This window comes from Protopterus annectens, chromosome 1.part0 (assembly GCF_019279795.1).
Source record: "Protopterus annectens isolate FY-2018-M chromosome 1.part0, PAN1.0, whole genome shotgun sequence".
In the NCBI taxonomy this organism is placed as follows: domain Eukaryota; kingdom Metazoa; phylum Chordata; order Ceratodontiformes; family Protopteridae; genus Protopterus; species Protopterus annectens.
The window spans coordinates 15,225,343-15,244,236 of record NC_056725.1 but is presented as its reverse complement, the minus strand read 5'-3'; the positions used below and the strand labels follow the sequence as shown (position 1 = coordinate 15,244,236).

At 44.2% G+C, this 18,894-nt stretch overlaps 1 protein-coding gene across 2 annotated transcripts in view; it reads right to left on the bottom strand.

Moving 5' to 3' along the window:
* NAPA (NSF attachment protein alpha) overlaps window positions 1–18,894 on the bottom strand; it is a 1,517,602-nt gene that overhangs the window by 709,618 nt on the left and 789,090 nt on the right. For both annotated transcript variants that reach the window (XM_044078906.1, XM_044078978.1), the window contains exon 6: window positions 4,716–4,771. In XM_044078906.1, coding sequence (XP_043934841.1) covers window positions 4,716–4,771 — 56 coding nt within the window. The remainder of the gene's footprint in view (window positions 1–4,715; window positions 4,772–18,894) is intronic.

Genomic DNA, 18,894 nt, shown 5'->3' with positions numbered 1-18,894 from the left:
GGGAAGCAAAGGTGTCAAGGCAAAAGCATTAAAGCATTGGTAGAAGGGTTAAGTTTAGAGCAGCAGGAATATAGAAGGTAGACACATTTACTGAGGTAACAGGAGAGGAAAGTGGCTAAGAGAGGTAGAGACGGGTGAGCTAGTTACTGGCTTAGAGTAGAGCAGACAAAGAGTGAATTAGGTAGGTAGAAGAAGCAGTTCAGATTGGAGGTATCTTTTACAGAGAGGTATAACAGATTTGAGGGAGGTTAAAAGAGGGGCAGAAAACAGGTGTGTAGAAAAAAAAGGCAGTACAGTATGGTGAGCAGTTAAGATAGAGCCAACACAGTAGTCATCATAGGATTAGAAAGTTGCTGAAACCTTATTTGATGAGGTGTACATACTTAGATAAAGTCAATGGAGAGAGGTGCACACTGGAGGAACTTGGATGTTGGTAATTTTCCAACCAGAATGAGCCAGTGGGCTACAGGAAAGCTCGGGTAGCTGGATTCACCTGAACGAAAAAATAAAATATAAGACCATGTGAGTTGAGTGGGGTAGGGACAGATGAAAGTGAAGGTTACTGTTTGAGGCAAAGTCTTCTAGAGTATAGGGATCAAAGAGTTTGACAAGGGTGCTTACAAAATGTGAAAAAGATGGAGAGTAGGGGGTAGAAGTGGTATGAATGTGGATGTGAGTGTGGGTACAGGAATATTATTGAGAGAAAGAGCAGTGTAGGTATGAATGTAATGCAGAGCACAGGAATACTGCAGTTTTACAATAGGTTAAATTAAACAGGAGCTAACTATCTAAATAAACATGAAAAATGCAAGGAAATCAGCAATCACAGGGGAACAGAGTAAAAAACCTACAGAACCAGACCTTATACAGAGTTTTGATTACCAAAAATGACTCTAGTAAGCAGACATTGTTCAACATATATGCCAGGCTACATTCACTAGTAAGGTTACAGAAATGAGCAGTGCAGGCAGTTGGTCATAACTAAGGATATAACAGTTAAATGAATAATAAAACCCTTTCAGCAGTAACATAAATACTCAGTGTGGTATAAGAACATAGAGACCACAGATGCAATGGTCTCCGATTAAGGTATGCTTCAGGAAGCAAACGGCTAGGGCATGGTAGTAAAACGAGTCAACAACATGCAAGGCTAGATATAGAGGTCGCTGGCTGAGGTTTAGTTAAAGGAGTCGCTAGCACAGAAGTTAACTGGAAAAACAAAAAGAAATAAAAATAAAACTGTTACGACTAAACAACAGGGGTCACTTACTATGAAAAAAAAAGAAAGGGGATGGCTAAGGTAAGACTAAAGAAAAAAGATAAGGCTAGATGGAAAATATATGTGGAGTGGAGACACTAGGAAGAGGTCAGGAAAAGATAAAAGTTTCTCATTCAGGTAGAAAGGAACTAATTCACAAATGGTGAACAAGGTAATATAAATCACCAGAGAAGGAATGCGCTGTTGACAGGGCTTAACGCTAAGCCTGTGTCAGCGACTAACCGATTTCACAATCAGAACAGCATGGCAGTTTTACAGTTAGTAGATTGGATAAGGCATTCCCTGGTAAAAAATGCTGTCCAACGACCATATAAAGTGAAAGTACATGCTGGAAAAGTTGGTACTGGCCACCGGAAGGGTTAAATACACCAAATATATACAACGCAGTTAAATTACAGAGCTAATGATTAGGTCACAGTTACATTTATACTTTTGCAGGAGGGGGCAAGCCCTCCTGCAGCCCCCCACCCCCCTACTTTTATATTCTCATTCCGAGTTCGCACTACAGTGGGGAAAAGGAAATTTTCCCTTATCCCCACTGTAGTGCGATCTCCGCAACAGGCATACTTACACGAAAGTGCTTCTTTGGTGAAAAGCACTTTCGCGCAAGTATGCCCGGCCGTTTCACATTCGGTGAAACAGCCGCTCGAGCATTAGTCCTGGACCCATATATATATATATATATATATATATATATATATATATATATATATATATATATATATATATATATATATATATACACACACACACACACACAATGTACACATATATACATAAAACAGCAACTGCTTACACAAATAAGCGTTTTATTTCTATGGCTTCTGCCCCAGCTAAATTAAGTACAATAAATGCCTTTGTACAGTCATCTTTAACAGAAAATACAGCCTGTATGAAAATGTCACACTCTTGCTCAAACCCTCTCCAACTCTCAGCATTATTACTGTCAAAAAGTGCACTGCGTTTTCAAAATCCATCTGCCATGCACACAAAGTATACACAAACACACTGAAAATATGGCCCTTGTAATTATGTATGAACAAACAGTGCTGTGAGCTTGTAACAACATTTAATACACAATAAACTCTTTGAAATACTTCACTTTGTGAAATATTCCTTGCAATGACTGTACTATGCAGAATATGACTTGTAATGGTTCTACTTTGCGAAACAACTTTAGTGTAACACTCCACCAACATGCGAACTCTCCACACACTTCTAATAACTTGGATATCTTTCCTTAACACGAAAATACACACATCGAAAATACAGTTGTTTACTTTTATTTTATTCATTTTATGCAATTCAGATCATTTTAATCATTTTCCGTAATAACTTGAATATTTTTATGAATATCGTACATATCTATTAATGTTAAAAGAAGTAGTGCTGAGCAAGTTTTAATATCTAGAACTTGTTTCTGACCTGTTTTGTGAAGCATACACATTTTGGATATGATCCGCTCCTTTATATTCCACCAGCATCTAAGCCAGTGCTTTAACTGGTTTTACCTAAGCCGTTTCTGACCTCATGCCCCTTCGGTATGCTTCTTCTAACTTCAAGTCATTTTAGATATGCCGGTTCTGATACCATGTCCTTTAGACATGCTGCTTCTGACACCATGCCGCTTGTTCATAAGTAGGTAGGTACTAGGCTATCTGACCGTCGGCATTTATAAGCCTAACCAGAATGTGTTGGCTTTCGCCGCACCCTTAGATTAGTTAACTGTGCCTCTGTCCAGCACAGCCACTGAAGTGTTCCCCGGGGCAAACTTTGTTTCCCATCCACTCGTCAAGGTTTCTTTTGAAGAGTGTTAGCGAGGAGCTCTGCCTAATGTAGATTGGAATCTTGTTCCAAATCATGGAAAGTCTCAGGGACCGGAATCTATCCCTCCAGGACGTCCTATTTATTGTTGTGGTGAGGTTTAGATCCCTAGAGCATGTGGCTCGAGGGGATAAGGTTTTCTTTAGGTGGAACATGTCCATCAATTGTGGGTTGGACATGGCCTTGTATGTCAGGCAGAGATCACCTCTGAGTAGGCGGTATGCAACTGAGTACAGCTGGAGTTTCTTCAGTCGAGTTGCATAAGGCATCTGTTTGAGGCCAGTGATCCTCTTGGTGAGGTACTTCTGTGGTCTTTCCAGCTGTTGCAGGTGTCTTGTAAGGTACATCCCAAATGGGGCGTTGTACTCTATAATGGGTCTGATGAGTGATAAGTACAGGGGCACAATGACATCTTTTGATCTGGATGCGAATCCTTTTGTGATTAGGTGGGCCACAGAGAAGGATTTCCTAACCACTTTGGCAATGTGATCATCAAAGGTGAGATTACTATCTACTTGGGTCCCCAGATCCCTTAATACGTCTTCCATATTTAGGGGACTACCACCTATGTGGCAGTTTGTGGGTACTTTGTTTTTTCCAAAGGGGATGACTATGAACTTTTTGGCATTTAGAGGCTATGATTTTGACACCAGGTATCAGTCTCAGTGAAACCCTTTTGGAGGATGTGTGCGTCAGCCGGAGAGTCAATTATAACCCCTAGTTTGCAGTCGTCTGCAAACTTGGTCAGCCATAGTCCTCCTGTGCTTGCCTGTACCTCTAAGTATATGCCAAACAGGAGGGGTCCTATGACTGAGCCCTGGGGAACACCACTTGTAACCAGTTTAGAGTTGGACCTAGCTCCCGCAACTCTCACCATCTGGGTTCTGTCCGTGAGCCAGTTGGCAACCCATCTTGTGATGTAGGGGTTTATGTTCAGGCTGGTGAGCTTGTCTATAATACCAGAATGGGGAATGGTGTTGAAGGCCTTTGCGAGGTCTAGGTAGGCTGTGTGTACCACCTTTCCCTTGTCTATAGCCTTGGTAACTGTCTCAAAGAAGTCCACCAGGTTTAGGAGGCATGATCTGCCCTTAAAGCCGAACTGGGTAGGGTCCAGTGTTTGGAGGTTCCCAATGTCTCTGTTAATGAGTTCCATGATGATGATGATGATGATGATGCGCTCCATAGCCTTGCAGACCAAGCTAGTCAGGCTTATAGGGAGATAGTTCCCAGGATCTGTTGTGGCTCCACCTTTGTGGAGCGGAATAACCGTTGCTGTGCGCCACTCTATGGGTATTGTTCATCTCTAATACAAATAATGAGAAGGCCTGGGGTTTCATTCTGATGCTTTAATACATACAAACACATCAGGAAGGATAGCAGCATCATTAAATACGAACCAATGAACAAAGCTTCCAAACATACATGCTTACATCTCAACAGCTAACTACACATTGGCAGTCAGGCTCCCACATTGCTCAGTATTTATACTCTAGTGCAAGCCCTTGGATAGCTTCTTAAAGGTCTGTACACTCTCATTGATCTACACACTGTTTTCTTTAAAATTTAAATAATAAAGACAACAAATTACAAACATGACACAAAGACAGATTACCTGTTTGATTCTTCACCTTTGTAGTAATCTGCTGCCTGTTCATAATGAGCTATAGCCTACAAAAAAAACACATTTGAACTCATATGTAGCGTATGCTCACACTTCTTAACCAAATACATACAGACCTAACAAAATCAGATAGCAGTTCATGCTGCTAAAATATGGAATCTCAAGTAAAATGAAGCAATTATTACAAACTTAATCAAATTAAAAGGCTTAAGTATACCAAATGCTTGTTACCTTTAAGTGAAGCCTGCCTGATGCTGTACAAGCAGTTTCTGCAACAACAACAACTCAGGTTCAACTACAGTTGGGGGGACAGTGGTGAGAGTCAGAAACAAATGTCTGATTGTTTTTTTTCTCAGGAAATTATTAAAGGTTCTTTATTTTCTGCAAAGGTTGAATTAGCATGCAGATAATGGTCACATTTGAAGGAAACGTTAGGCTTCATGAATTCTCCATCACCTCAGTGCCCTTGGACAGTTGGAAACCACACAGCTGAACTCAATTACTGCAAAGTGAAAAAACAATAGCATGTGTGCTGCCCAGGTCTTGCCCTTATAACAATATGGGCAATTGGAGGCACCTCACCAAGACCTGGGAGAAAGAGAACTGAAGACTAAGAAAAACAAACATTGAAATAGCAGCTTTTCAGTATCTTTGTTTACAGTGTAGTTCAAAGATTTCAAACACTTTGCTTAAGCAAGGGCAGGAACACAGATTTACAGTTCACATATCAGGTGAATCATACACATTTGCACAACTATTCTAAAGGTCTTAATAAAAAAAAATGCCATGTTGGTCCACTAACAGAATACACAAAAACACTGGAACACAGATGTGATGTGATACCATTTATTGGACCAACACAGGTTTTACAATTACTTGAGCTTTCGAGCTGGCATGAGCCTATTGTCAGGAGTTAAACAGAAGTTAAATACAGTGCTTAAATATCCACTTGTGCCTAGAAAGATAAGAAATCTTGAAAAATACTAGTGTGTAAAAATAAAATGCAGCTTGGACTACAGAGACTGTGTGTGGGTGTGTGTATATGTATACGTGACTGAAACTGTAGAACAGGGTATAAAAGTCAAAGTTTGGCATGTTACATTATTATAAGAATAATTATACATCCTCACAAAGAAAAGAAAAAAATAAATAAATAAATAAATATATATATATATATATATATATATATATATATATATATATATATATATATATATATATATTTATTTTGCAGAGAAGACCAATGAAATGCTGGAAAAAAGGTACGTGAAGGGTGCACGAATAGGCCATCAACAAGACAGCACAGTCTTTTCCTGGAAAAAGGGAAAATAACTGGAAGTAGGATTGAGGGAGAGCTGTTGAAGGTGATAGAAGTAGGTAACAGAAATCTATTGTTATGGTAAGTACATAACTTTTATTTCCAGTGTTTCTTCCATCCGTCTTACAATAATAGGAGAGAGTACACAGCAAACATAAATCTTGGGAGGATTCAAAGAAGGTTATTCCAGAGGATGGCAGACCCCAAGGGTGTGCTGGGCCTAGACTGCAAGTCCAACTTGTAATGGGATATGATACTTTGGAGAAAAAGGCAGTTGAAGTAGCAACTGATCTAGCAGAATGAGCTTTAGAAGTGCCAGGCAAAGACAATCACTTTTCATTTTAAACATATGAAATACACTCAGTCAATGTGAAAGAGTTATTTATTTTTTTATTTCTTTTATTTTTACTTTTGTTTGCCAGGAAAGTCCAACTGGACACTTGTCCTTTTTCAGTGGAGGTCCGTGGAGAAAAGCTCCAGATACAAGGATGCTGTTAACATGCACTAGCATTCATAAAGTACCAGTTACAAACATTTCAGTAGTTTAACAAATATTCAGGATACCATTTAGATGGCAAAAAGTACATAACAGTAGAAGACGCATTTTATTTCATGGAAAAACGTCCCATTACAGATGAAATTATTTTGGACATTCCTTTACCCAGTTTTGACAGGGAGGATACAAACAACTGTCCAGTCTTTCTGATGTTTTTAGTGTGACAAAAGTAGAATTTGAGTAGTCGAAGCATGAAGCATGTAGCATGTACTCTTCCTTATTACCAAAAAGGGGAAAGACCACAGGATGACTGACAGACTGGTTGAGTGATGACTCAGAAACCACCTTAGGCAGAAAGGAAGGTTTTTTTCTCTAAGTCACACTACCCTTAAGGAAAAAACAGATAAGGAGCTTTACAAGAAAGGGTATTAAGTTTCACAAACCAATTGTGGCTGCAGGTTCAAATGGAGGTCTCATCAAAGCCTAAAGAAGAATGGCAATATCCCAGGAATGGTCCCTGATACGAGGCTGGAGAAGAAAAGTGCCCCTTACAAAGGCCTTTGACATCTTCAGAGAAGGTATAAGTGATTCATTTTCTTCAGTGGAAAAGCTGAAAATTGCTTCTAAATGGACTTAAATAGCAGAACAACTTGAGCCATTATGAAAAAGGATGGACATAAAATGTATAAGAGCCAGGAGGGGATCTGAAAAGGGATTGATGTTTCTGCTCTAAGCCCAAATAGAAAATCTCTTCCATTTGCTCTTGTAAACATTTCTGGTTGAGATATTTTGTGAGGAAGTCAAAATATGTATTCCCTGAGATGAAAGCCTGGACTGTCTGACAATCATTGGAACTGGAGAACCCATGTGGTCAACTTGAGGATTTCCAAGTCCAAGTGAGGCATCCTGGAAGATTGAGAGAAAAGATGTGGAACAGGGTCCAGCACCCATGGAGGATGAATCAGATGACACCAGTGGAAGGATAATCACATCTGTTCAGTCCAAAGGAAAGCAATGAGCATCACCGTAGCTGTGCTCTACACTGCTTTCTGCAAAAACTTCAGTATGAGAGGAGTGGAAGAATAAGCATAAAGGAGACTGGGTGACAAGTGTGGACTACTGGATCCCTTGGGGATCATGGCAAAGTACCTGCCGCATTTGGTGTTGAAGGGGGAGGCAAACAAATCACAGCAAGTTCGGCCCCAGCGGCTGAAGTTCTGTTCTGCAACTATCAGTTTGAGGGACCACTCATGAGGTAAAAGAATACATCTGCTCAAGTTGTCCACAGGGCTTCTATAGTATGTGCGTTTCTATCAGAAAGAGGCAAGAATATATTGTCCACTGTTAACCCCTCATGGCCTATCAACACAATGGCTAAGAACAAGTTCTCTCTTGTTTGCTGATGCACCAAAACACTGACATGTTGTAGTTTGTTTGGCTATCACACTGCTGGGGTGGATCCTGAAAGGCTTACAACACTAGTAGAACTGCGCTCATCTCCAGGATATCCAAGAAATGCCCCCCACCCCAAGTGGTAAGTGTCCATAGTCATTGTGGCATGGGGGGGGGGGGAGAGGGAGAAAAAAGTTTGACTTTGACACACTATCAGAGAATCTTGGCAGCACTGGCTATGGGTTCTGCAAATCTACTTGCGGAACACTAGAAAGTTTACACGTTGGCATTTCACTGACTACTGAACTGCAAGAGTCCACTGCAACACTTAAATAAAATCTGGTCAGGGGGGCTAATGCAATGGCAGCTGTCATTCAGCAGTCAAAATCCACAAAATACCTTGCCGATGGTTTTTGACAGGTAAGTACAGCCACCACCTGTTACTGAAGGGTGAAAATACTGGACTCCGGCAATTCGGTTTTCTGTAACTTGGCATCCAGATGAGCTCCAATGAACTCTATCATTTGAAATGACTGAAGCCTTGACTTGACCAGACTGCCAGTTATTCGTAACTGTGAGCAAAGGTGGCGCAAAGAGTCTCTGGCTTGTATAAGGAAGTTCCTGGTGGGAGTGGTTATGAGACAGTCATCCTGATATGGGAACACTTGGAACCCCTGCAATCTGAGATGAGCTGCAACCACTGTCATTGCACTTGGTGGGCAAGAAAAGGGCTGCGATGAAACCAAAGGGCAGTGCGCTGAACTGGAAATGACTGGTTCCCAGATGAAAGTGGAGAAACCTCCTGTAGCATCTGTCCACTTTTCCATGTCAATAAGTGTCTTGGTGGTCTATCAAGCACATTTAATAATTTTTCCTCAGCAATGGTAGGATGGACTGTACTGTGACCATCTAGAATTTAATCTGCCTTATGTACTGATTCAAGTAACTGTAATCCAGAACGAGCCTGTTGCCCCAGTTTTAATTTGGCACCAAAAAAAAACCTTGTGTAGACCTCTGATCCATGTTGGTCTTATGGGGCCTCCTGGATGACTTGCTTGTCTAGCAGCTTTTTTTTGTTTATTTCCTGTGTTGCTGCCTTCCATTCAGCAGATGGCACATTGCAAAGTTTTTCTGAATAAGAGGGATGAAAAAGAAAAGTAATCACATAGCCTCTGTTTAAGATCCTCTACATCCATTCATCTTGGGTGATGTTTGTCCAGGCCATGGGTGCAGAGAAGTGCCCCCAGACTGCCTGTGCAGTTAACTGTTCAGGAATGCTGAAAAGGTCTGTTGGAGAATAGACCCTGAAAGCCTCGATTCTGCAGTCAACCTCTGCCACGGGGATGACAACCAATATGACTGCCCCCCCCGCCTCTTTGGAGAAGGGCCCATCTCCAGAAGTGCCAGGAGCAAAACCTTGGGACTTGCGAAACCTCAGTTTCTTCCCACCCTTCTGGTTTCTACAGAAGGTCTGTTACGGGCTAGAAAACTATTCCAATGGCAGACACGGCCTTACCCTCTTGCTTGTTTTTGGACAGCATCTCTTTAACATTAGGTCCACAAGGTGAACCCATCAAAGGGAGCATTAATAAAGAAAGTCCTGAAGCATTCAACGAAGTCACAGAGCCTTTTTCAGCTTTTCCAGTGACTACTGCTGTCGACATGCCATCAGCCACATTCATGAAAGGGAACACAAACATGTATGACAGGGACTAAAGGGGGAGCCAACTGTGTTCACAGCTTTCTGATCATCTGCAGTTAAGGACCCAAATAGACATTTAGATAGCTCCTTCGTCAAATCCATCCTGAAAAGCATAACATCTGACAGATAATTCAGTGCCCTAACAGCAAAGGTTGCTGACACATAAACCCACTTTCAAAGAATAAATTGTTGCATCAAGCAGCCTTCTTTTATACATCATACTTAATACATTTAATTAGCCATCCTTCAATATCCAATCAATAATTTAAAGTACCCGTCACACATACACATTGCCCATGTATTAACTATGCATAATAAGAAGTTATGTACTCACCATAACGTTCCATCTGAGTAGGTAAACTTCATTTGTCTGCAACCTGTGGGATACGGATCCGATCTCGGATCCGAGCCGGCAACTTTACAAAGCTTAGATCCGAGCTCCTAGCTCCTCCCCTTACCCATAATCACCTGCCAACCCTGACTGACCTCAGATCAAGTTTGCCCACAACCACTATAGTAGATAACTACGTTCTCGGAAAGGTACATCACTATATGTCATAAAACACATCTGAAGGTCAGGGGGACGGAGGGGGGGAACGGTTGCAGACAAATGAAGTTTACCTACTCGGATGGAACGTTATGGTGAGTACATAACTTCTTAATCTGAAGTAGTTAACTTCACTTGGTCTGCAACCTGTGGGACAGAGTCCTCATCTACCTAAACCTTGGGCGGCCTTCATGGAAGGATATTCCGGAGCACTGCGGAGCCAAAAGAAGTTCTCCCTCTGGAGATAATGTCCAATTTATAATGACTGATGAAGGTATGAGATGAGGCCCAAGTGGCTGCTGAACAGATATCATCCAAGGAAACTCTGGATTTAAAGGCGGCAGATGTAGCCATAGCCCGAGTTGAGTGGGCATGAACTCCTTGAGATGCGGGCCTGCCGGAAATTTGGTAAGCCGTGATAATACACTGTGAAATCAATTTAGATAAGGAAACTTTCGAAACTGGTTTACCTAGAATAAATTTGGCAAAGGAGAAGAACAGCTGGTTGGATTGTCTATGACCAGATGTCCTATGACTGTAAAACCTAAGTTGTCTATACACGTCCAAAGAATGCAATCTGTATTCTCCTTTGTTCTGGTAGTTAGGAAAGAAGACCGGCAAACTGATAGATTGGTTAATATTGGTTTCAGAAACTACCTTAGGGAGGAAGGAAGGATTGGTCCTGAGGTAAACCCTATCCTTGTGAGAAGCTAAGTATGGGGGTTTGACAGAAAGAGCTTGTAATTCAGATACTCTCCTGGCTGAAGTAATAGCCACTAGAAAGGCTGTTTTCCAAGACAAATATTTGAGGTCTACAGAAGCTGCAGGTTCGAAGGGAGGAGCCGTCAAGGCTTGTAATACCAAGATCAAATGCCATGGAGGTACCGCTTCCTTTATTGGAGGCCCAAGTAGAAAGGTGCCCTTTAGGAATGTTTTGCACAATTTTGTAGTAATCAACGGACCCATTTCAGTACCTACGTGATAATGAGAGATAGCTACTAATTGAACCTTAACCGTAGAACAGCTGGCTCCGTCATTAAAAAGTCCTGAAAGAAAATCCAGCACCGCAGGCAAGGGGGCTGTAAAAGGATCCAAATTATGGCGTTCTGCCCAGATAGAGAAACGCTTCCATTTACTACCATAGACCTGCCTAGTAGAGGGCTTGTGCGCTGCTACTAGGATAGTTTTAACTGGAGATGAGATACCGGGAGTCCTAGCTACAAATGGAACTGGAGCAGCCAAGCCATAAGCTTGAGGCTGACCAGGTCGGGAAATGGGAGCCCCAGGGGTTGGGAAATCAGATCCGGGAGGGGATCTAGAATCCAGGGCGGATTCACTCGATGAGACCAGAGGTAAGGGAACCAAGCTTGGCGAGGCCAGAATGGGGCAATGAGGATCATCCTGCTCCCAAACTGACTGGCTTTCTGAAGGAATTTCAGCATTAGGGGAAGAGGAGGGTAGGCATAGAGAAGACTGGGTGGCCAAGCATGCACCAAGGCATTCCTCGGGGCTTCCCCGGCAGGGGGAATGAGAGTGAAGTAATTGCTGCATTTCGTGTTTGAGGGAGATGCGAAGAGATCGTAACAGGGCTGCCCCCATACGGCAAAAATTCGACTCGCTACTTGAGGATTGAGGGACCACTCGTAAGGTGAAAGGATGGTGCAACTCAGTCTGTCCGCCAGGATGTTGGTCCCGGAATGTGCGTTGCAATGAGAAAGCGGTTGGTGGAGATCGCCCATTCCCACACTCTCATGGCTTCTCGACAGAGTGGGTAAGACCTGGTTCCCCCTTGTTTGTTGATATACCATACCACAGACATACTTGTCTGTCTGGATCGCAATTGTTCCTGGAGGCAAAAGGCTCTGAAGTGCTTGCAACGACAACAGCACTGCCCTCATCTCTAGAGCATTTATGTGCAATAAGGTCTCTGAATCGTTCCACGTGCCTTGGACCGTCCTGCCCGAATAATGCCCCCCCCACCCAAGACGAGAGGTTCCGTGGTCACCGTGGCGAGAGGGGGGGCTGTGGCAAAGGGGCATCCCGCTTGGAGGTCTGGCGATTGAAGCCACCACACGAGAGCCCTCTTGCAGTCCCTGCTGAGAGGAATGGGGTGACTCAAGGGGTACTGATGAAGGGACCACTGGACTTGTAGAGTCCACTGTAAAATCCTCATGTTCAGACGCACCATGGCAAGGAGGTTTATTGCGGTTGCCATGGATCCTAGGGCCCTCAGAACCAATCCCGCCGGAGGTTTCGAAGATTGAAAAATGGCCCGCACATGTGCCCTCAGTGTGTGCAATCGGTCTGGAGTCAGGAAGACTAGTTGCCTGTTGGTGTCCAGTCTGGCCCCGATAAAATCTATCACCTGAGTCGGGGTGAGAGAGGACTTGTCTGAGTCAATAGTGATCCCTAGCTGTGGAGCAAGGTTGAGGAAGTAGTCCCTGGCTAAGCATAGTAGATGCCTTGTCGGGGCGGTGAGGAGCCAGTCGTCCAGGTACGGGAAAGCCTGCATTCCCTGGAGACTCAGGTGGGCCGCTATCACTGCTAATACCTTGGTGAACACTCTGGGGGCTGAGACCAAAGGGAAGGACCCTGAATTGATAATGACTGGCTCCCAGCCAGAAGTGGAGAAACCTCCTGGATCGCACGTCCATCAATATGTGGTAGTACGCTTCCTTGAGGTCTATCGAGCACATCCATTCGTTCTCCCACAAGAGGGGGAGAATAGATTGAAGAGTGACCATCTGGTTACTGACAGATTTAGTAGGGAAAGATCGAGGATGGGCCTTAGGTCCCCCATCTTTTTTGGCACCAAAAAGAACCTTGAGTAGTAACCCAATCCGGACTGGCCTGGGGGGACGTGCTGGATGGCTCCTTTTTCTAAAAGCTGCCGAATTTCTGCAGCTGCAGCCTCCCTCTGATTGGGTGGAACATCGGGGAGGTGTTCGAGGGTGTAGGGAATGTAGGAAAGGGGAATTCTGTATCCTCTGGATATGATACGAAGCACCCAGCAGTCTGCTGTAATGGGCTCCCAAGCTACCAGGTGCCTCGAGAAGCGCCCCCGGACTGCCTCCAGAGTGGAGCAGTCGGGCAACCCCTCAGGTTTGCTGCGTGGGCCGATCAGAGAAGGTTTCTCTGGACCCAAAGTTCTTTGGGCCCCCTCTGCCTCTAGGGCGGCGTCCACCCTGTCCTCCTCTGCCGCGGAAGGACTGAGAGTCCGGAGCGGACTGGGACTGTTGCGACTTTCGGAACCACATCTTCTTCTGGCCCTTTTGGTTCCTGGAGAAGGACCTCTGGGGAGCAGAAAAGCGGACTCAGACGGCAGACAACGTCTTCCCGTCCTTTTCGCTCTGGACTAAAGTCTCGCAAACTGTCTTGCCAAATATGGCAGAACCATCGAAGGGGGCATTCGCAAAGGATGCCTTGAAGGGTTCTGCGAAATCACAATGTCGGAGCCAGGCCTGGCGCCTCATAACTAGGCCAGCTCCACTGGCTCTAGCGGCTCCCTCTGTAGCGTGGGATAAAAGTCGCATAGAGGTGTTGGATATAGACCAGAGAGTGGCCATGCGAGTGGAGTACAACTGTTTGTCCTCTGCCAACATGGACTCCGGGGGCGATGCAGCGTACTCTTTAATAAGGTCTTGCTGCAGCTGTACCACATGTGCCATGTAGTTCAGGGACCTTACAGCGAAGGTCGCTGAACTAAAGACCCGCTTTTCAAGACGGTCCATCGAGTGAGACTCCTTGCTCGGGGGATGGACCAAGGGACTCTCTTGGGCTAACTCCCTCTTGGTGGATGCCGCCACCAACATGGCATCTACGGGGGGGGGGTCCCTTGCTCCAATGGGACTTCTCAGTGGGGGGGGGCTTAGGATTCTGTCTGGACGTTTGGGGATTGGCTCCACAGTGTCTGGCTCCTTTCCACACCCTAGTGGTAATAAGGCCCACTAAGGGGTCGGCCGGAGGGGACACCCAAGAGGTAGATGGGCCTGCTTTGAACACCTCCAGGAACACGGATTCGTCCGAGGAAGCCTTGGGGGGCGGACCCCCCCCCCTTATCCTAAGCATTTTCGGGGGGGTGACCTTGGGAAGCCTTCCCCCTCATCCAAATCCGTGTCTTCTGTCAAGGACTCGGGGGAGTCCGCGTGCCTCTTCTTGCACTTTCGCTTGTGAGGAACATCCACGGGGGGGGGAGGGGGGTGCTGTCCAAGGACGTCTCACCAGCTACGTCTTGTTCCAGGGGAATGACCTGAGACATCAAAGCAGGCTGTCCCTGTGGCCGGGCAATGGAAGCCTGACCCAACCGAGAGGGAGTGCAGGATGGAACCAAAGCAAGAACCGGGGGCCTGGATGCACTCAACAGAGCCCTCTCCACCACATCGAAGGCCGAGAGAGAGCCGCTCTCTCTGAGATCCGAGAGCAGACCCTCGCCTGGATCCGATGGATGCATCGGAACTGGCGCCAAGAGCATCGGATCCGAAAGACCAGCGTGCTCTGACCTGGACGGAGCTGAAGGCACACTGACCACCTCAGATCTGAAGCTCAGACCACGGCTCCGAGAGCTCGGATCTGATAAGGAAGGATCTGAGAGACTCGAAGGAAGAGTCGGAGCCAAAGTACCTGATACTGTCGGCGCCGACCCACCCCTGGCTCCAACACTTCCCGGATCAGAGCGCTCCGAACCCGGGAAGTGGGTCGGAGATAGAGCTATCAGGGCAAAGAAGGGTATTGAGCTCCCCCTGGAGGGGGGGGGAGGCAGGAGCACTCCCATCTGCAGCTGGGCCTGGATGAACCTTCGCATCATCCGGTCCAAATCTGCGTCCAAAAGGCTACGGGTGGATCTCGAGGCCACCAAGGCTGGCCGGGAGTGCCGCCTCAATGACCGACAGAGATCAGGTCTCCTCCTCCTCGGGTCCAGGTGAGAAGCATGGAGACTGGAGCCAAGAAGGAGGAGACCTAGAAGCCCTGGAGGGAGAAGCCCGCTTAGCCAGAGAGGCCGAAGTGGAGGCCTCGGCCCGCCACTTGTGGTGCTTCTCCCTCCTTTTTTCTTTCCTGGCCTCCCTCTCCTCCGGAGTAGAAGCGGGAGATTGAGTCCCGCCATGGGGAGAGAGGCAGGAGTGGCCGCCACCGAAGCCTGGGAGGAGGCCACAGAAGCACCGGAGGCCGAAGCCAAATCCGGGGGTAAGAGTCCCGCTAGGATCAGTTTCGACCTCCGATCCTTCAGTGCCCTGGGGTTGAACGCCGTGCAGATAGAACACCCAGAGGAGAGGTGTTCAACCCCAAGGCACCGGACACACCGAGTGCGGCCATCTGCTGGGGAGAGCTTATGGCCACACTCGGTGCACTTAGAAAATATCAGCTTTGGGGCCACAGACATATTAAACTAAAAGGTAAAACTCACTCAGTATGCCCCAAACACACTAAGACACACACACAGACTACGACCAGCGAGGGGTGGGGAGGAAGAAAAATATGACTAAAATTTAGTAAGGTTAGCTAAAACTAGGGTTATAACAAAAAGGAACCTAACCAACACAAAACACTCACACAAGTTTAAGGGAGAAAATAATGAAACAAGGACTTATCTGACCAACAGACCAGGAGCTCGCAATCTAGCTGCTGTTCAGAAGCGCGGCAAACTAAATCTGAGGTCAGTCAGGGTTGGCAGGGAATTATGGGTAAGGGGAGGAGCTAGAAGCTCGGATCTAAGCTTTGCAAAGTTGCCGGCTCGGATCCGAGATCGGATCCGTATCCCACAGGTTGCAGACCAAATGAAGTTAACTACTTCAGATCATACTTTATACATAATTTCAAAATTACTGAGATGAATCCCACTTATTTTTGATGTTAAAATGAGACAACATCATTCCATTCCCATTAATAAAATGTGAGATTTTCACCATACAACTGACAATATCAGTTTACTTATTGTAAACATTAGTGTCGAATTCCGTATTTAAACCTTTGGGATGTAACGTCCTGAAGTTTATTATACATTTGGACTCCAACATTAGCAACTTACTAGTATCCACTTCCCTGTCATAAGATTTGGGTTTAGCCAACACACTGAAAAGGAACGTTTCTACTGAACTAATATGTACCTGAATAAAATGTGTAGGTACTGGATTTTCCATTCTGTTCCTTCTTATATCACTCAAATGTTCCATTATTCTTTTCTTGACAGCCCTTTTAGTCTGTCCGATGTACCATTTTATTTGGGGGCACCCACAACCTATGATATAGACAATTCCACTAGATTCACATGTATATACTTCACTGGCTTTATAGACTTTGTCATTAATGTTAACCCCATCCAAGTTTTTGATTTTCTCACAAACTATACAGTTTCTGCATGGAAAACCTCCTCTGACGTTTTGTACTCTATACAATTTGCCATATGATAAGAGCTCTTTTAAATTACTAGATCTCCTGTAAGAAAACACTATTCATTCCGGGAAAATGTCCCCATACCTTTCATCATTTAAAACTATTGGCCAATATCTGCACACTAACTGCTTTAGTTTGTCCAAAAAGGGAGAATATTTAGTGACAAAGCAAAGAGGATTTTGCCCATCCATCTTATTACTCGGATTGATTTGATGCCATCTAATGCATTCCACTCCCTTCCTGGTGCTCCATGGTAGGCCTAGCTTTCTCCTGGCCTTACTTTCCGCAGCCTTTAAGACATCTTCCTGATAGTCTCTTACATACAATCTATTTTTAACTCTGCTGAACTCATTCAACAGTTCTTTATCTGATGTATTATTTGCTATCCTTAAAAACTCACCATATGGCAAAGATGCCAAAAGATGGGGGTGGTGCATACTATCTGCTGTCACAAAATTGTTCACAGCCGTTTTCTTCATGTATGGTCTATGAGCCACCCTAAAATTGTCATCCACAAAGAACTCCAAGTCCAAATAATATATTACCTCTTTGCTTGTTTTGTATGTGAATTCTAAGCCAAAATGCTTGTCCTGCAACATGTTAAAGAAGTTTCCAAACTCTTTCATGTCTCCACTACAAACGAATATGAGATCATCAATGTATCTCTTAAAACTTACCACCTTGTTCTTATACAGCGTCATGTTATACAGTTTTGTTTTCTCAAAATAATCCATGAATAGTACTGCATATACAGGAGCGTACACAGCTCCCATTGCAGTCCCTTCCAACTGCAAATAATAATTTCCATCAAATGCAAAACAATTATGCATTAATGAAAACTCAAGGAGACGAATCAAGAAATCTGTTCTCGGACCCTCACCCAACACGTTGCTAATGGCTCTCAAACCCCATTCATGTTTTATGCTCATATATTGGCATTTCATGTCCACCGTGGCCCAATATAACTCTTCGGAACACTCTTTACCTTTCAACAGCTCTGCCAACATCTTTCCATTTTTAATGTAAGAATTCACCTTATTTAGATTATGCTTTAAATGAAAATCCAAAAATATCCCTACATTTTCAAGGAAAGCTCCCTTCCCCGAAACTATTGGCCTCCCTGGTGGTTTTTGAATGTCTTTATGTATCTTGGGAATAGTTTTCTCTGGCATCTCTGGGACATTTTATGTGAAGCTTATTAACATCAGAAGCATTTAAGAAACCCAGTCTTTCTACTCTCTAAAGAATTTCCAATAATTCCCCATTATATTCTGAAACTGGGCTCCCCAAAAGTCTCCTATAAACAGCATTATCATTCAATAAAACATACGTTGTGTCTTTATATTGAGCCTCACTCATGATTACCCAATTGCTGCCCTTGTCAGCTTTTGTAAACACATATTCCTTTCTACAACCTCTTAGTCGTTGAAGCGCTTCCCATAGTACTTTAGTTAAATTAAAAGACTTGAATTTCCTTTTAAATGCTTCATATTCTTTTTCTACATGTTTACTTAACACATTCTCTAACATTAAATCATTAGACATCTTAGGTGGCATAAACGTACTGTTATAAGGTACAGGTGGCATTGTCATTTTACCATAACCAGTAAAAAAACGGGAATTGCCTCCATCTTGTTGGTCCCCACTTCCATGGTTTCATCATACAAATCAATGTCATCATACTCATATATGGATAGATTTAACAAAAGTCTGTCGGTACTATCAAAAGAATCATTTATATCAAGTGTCCTTTCCGGTGCGTTGACATTAACATCCAATACATTGCTATCATTTCCTGCCCCCTGCCTTCGTTTATTTTCAAAAAATATTTTTTAAATTTAACTTATGGCAGAATCTATTTATTTCAAAAATCACATCAGCTAGGCTAGAGCAATGTGTAGGAACATACTTACTACCCTTATCCAGGATGGATAAAGCATTGGAGTCCAAAGTTAAATCAGACAAATTTACCACTTTTAAATTGTCCACACATATATTAGTCCCAATGTCCACTAAAATGTTCCTCTCATTGTCGCTGATATGGTTGATCTCACAGTTTTGTTCAGTATCTCTTCCTTTGCCTCCTGTTCCGTTTCTGCTGGAATCCCTCTTTCTGTGTACCTTCCTCGTCACTGGTATTCCGTCGCCATCTTCGCCCTTGGCCCCTTCCAAAATCTGAGTTCTCCTTTGCTGGACCCATGGCCTCCGGTTCCTCGTTGAGCTCCTCGAATGAGACAATCTTTTACTGCTATTGGGTGCCAAATCCTCGGAGGATGAATAGGAATCACGAAACTCCTGATTTCTGCTGCTAAGCCTTCTGTTGTTTTG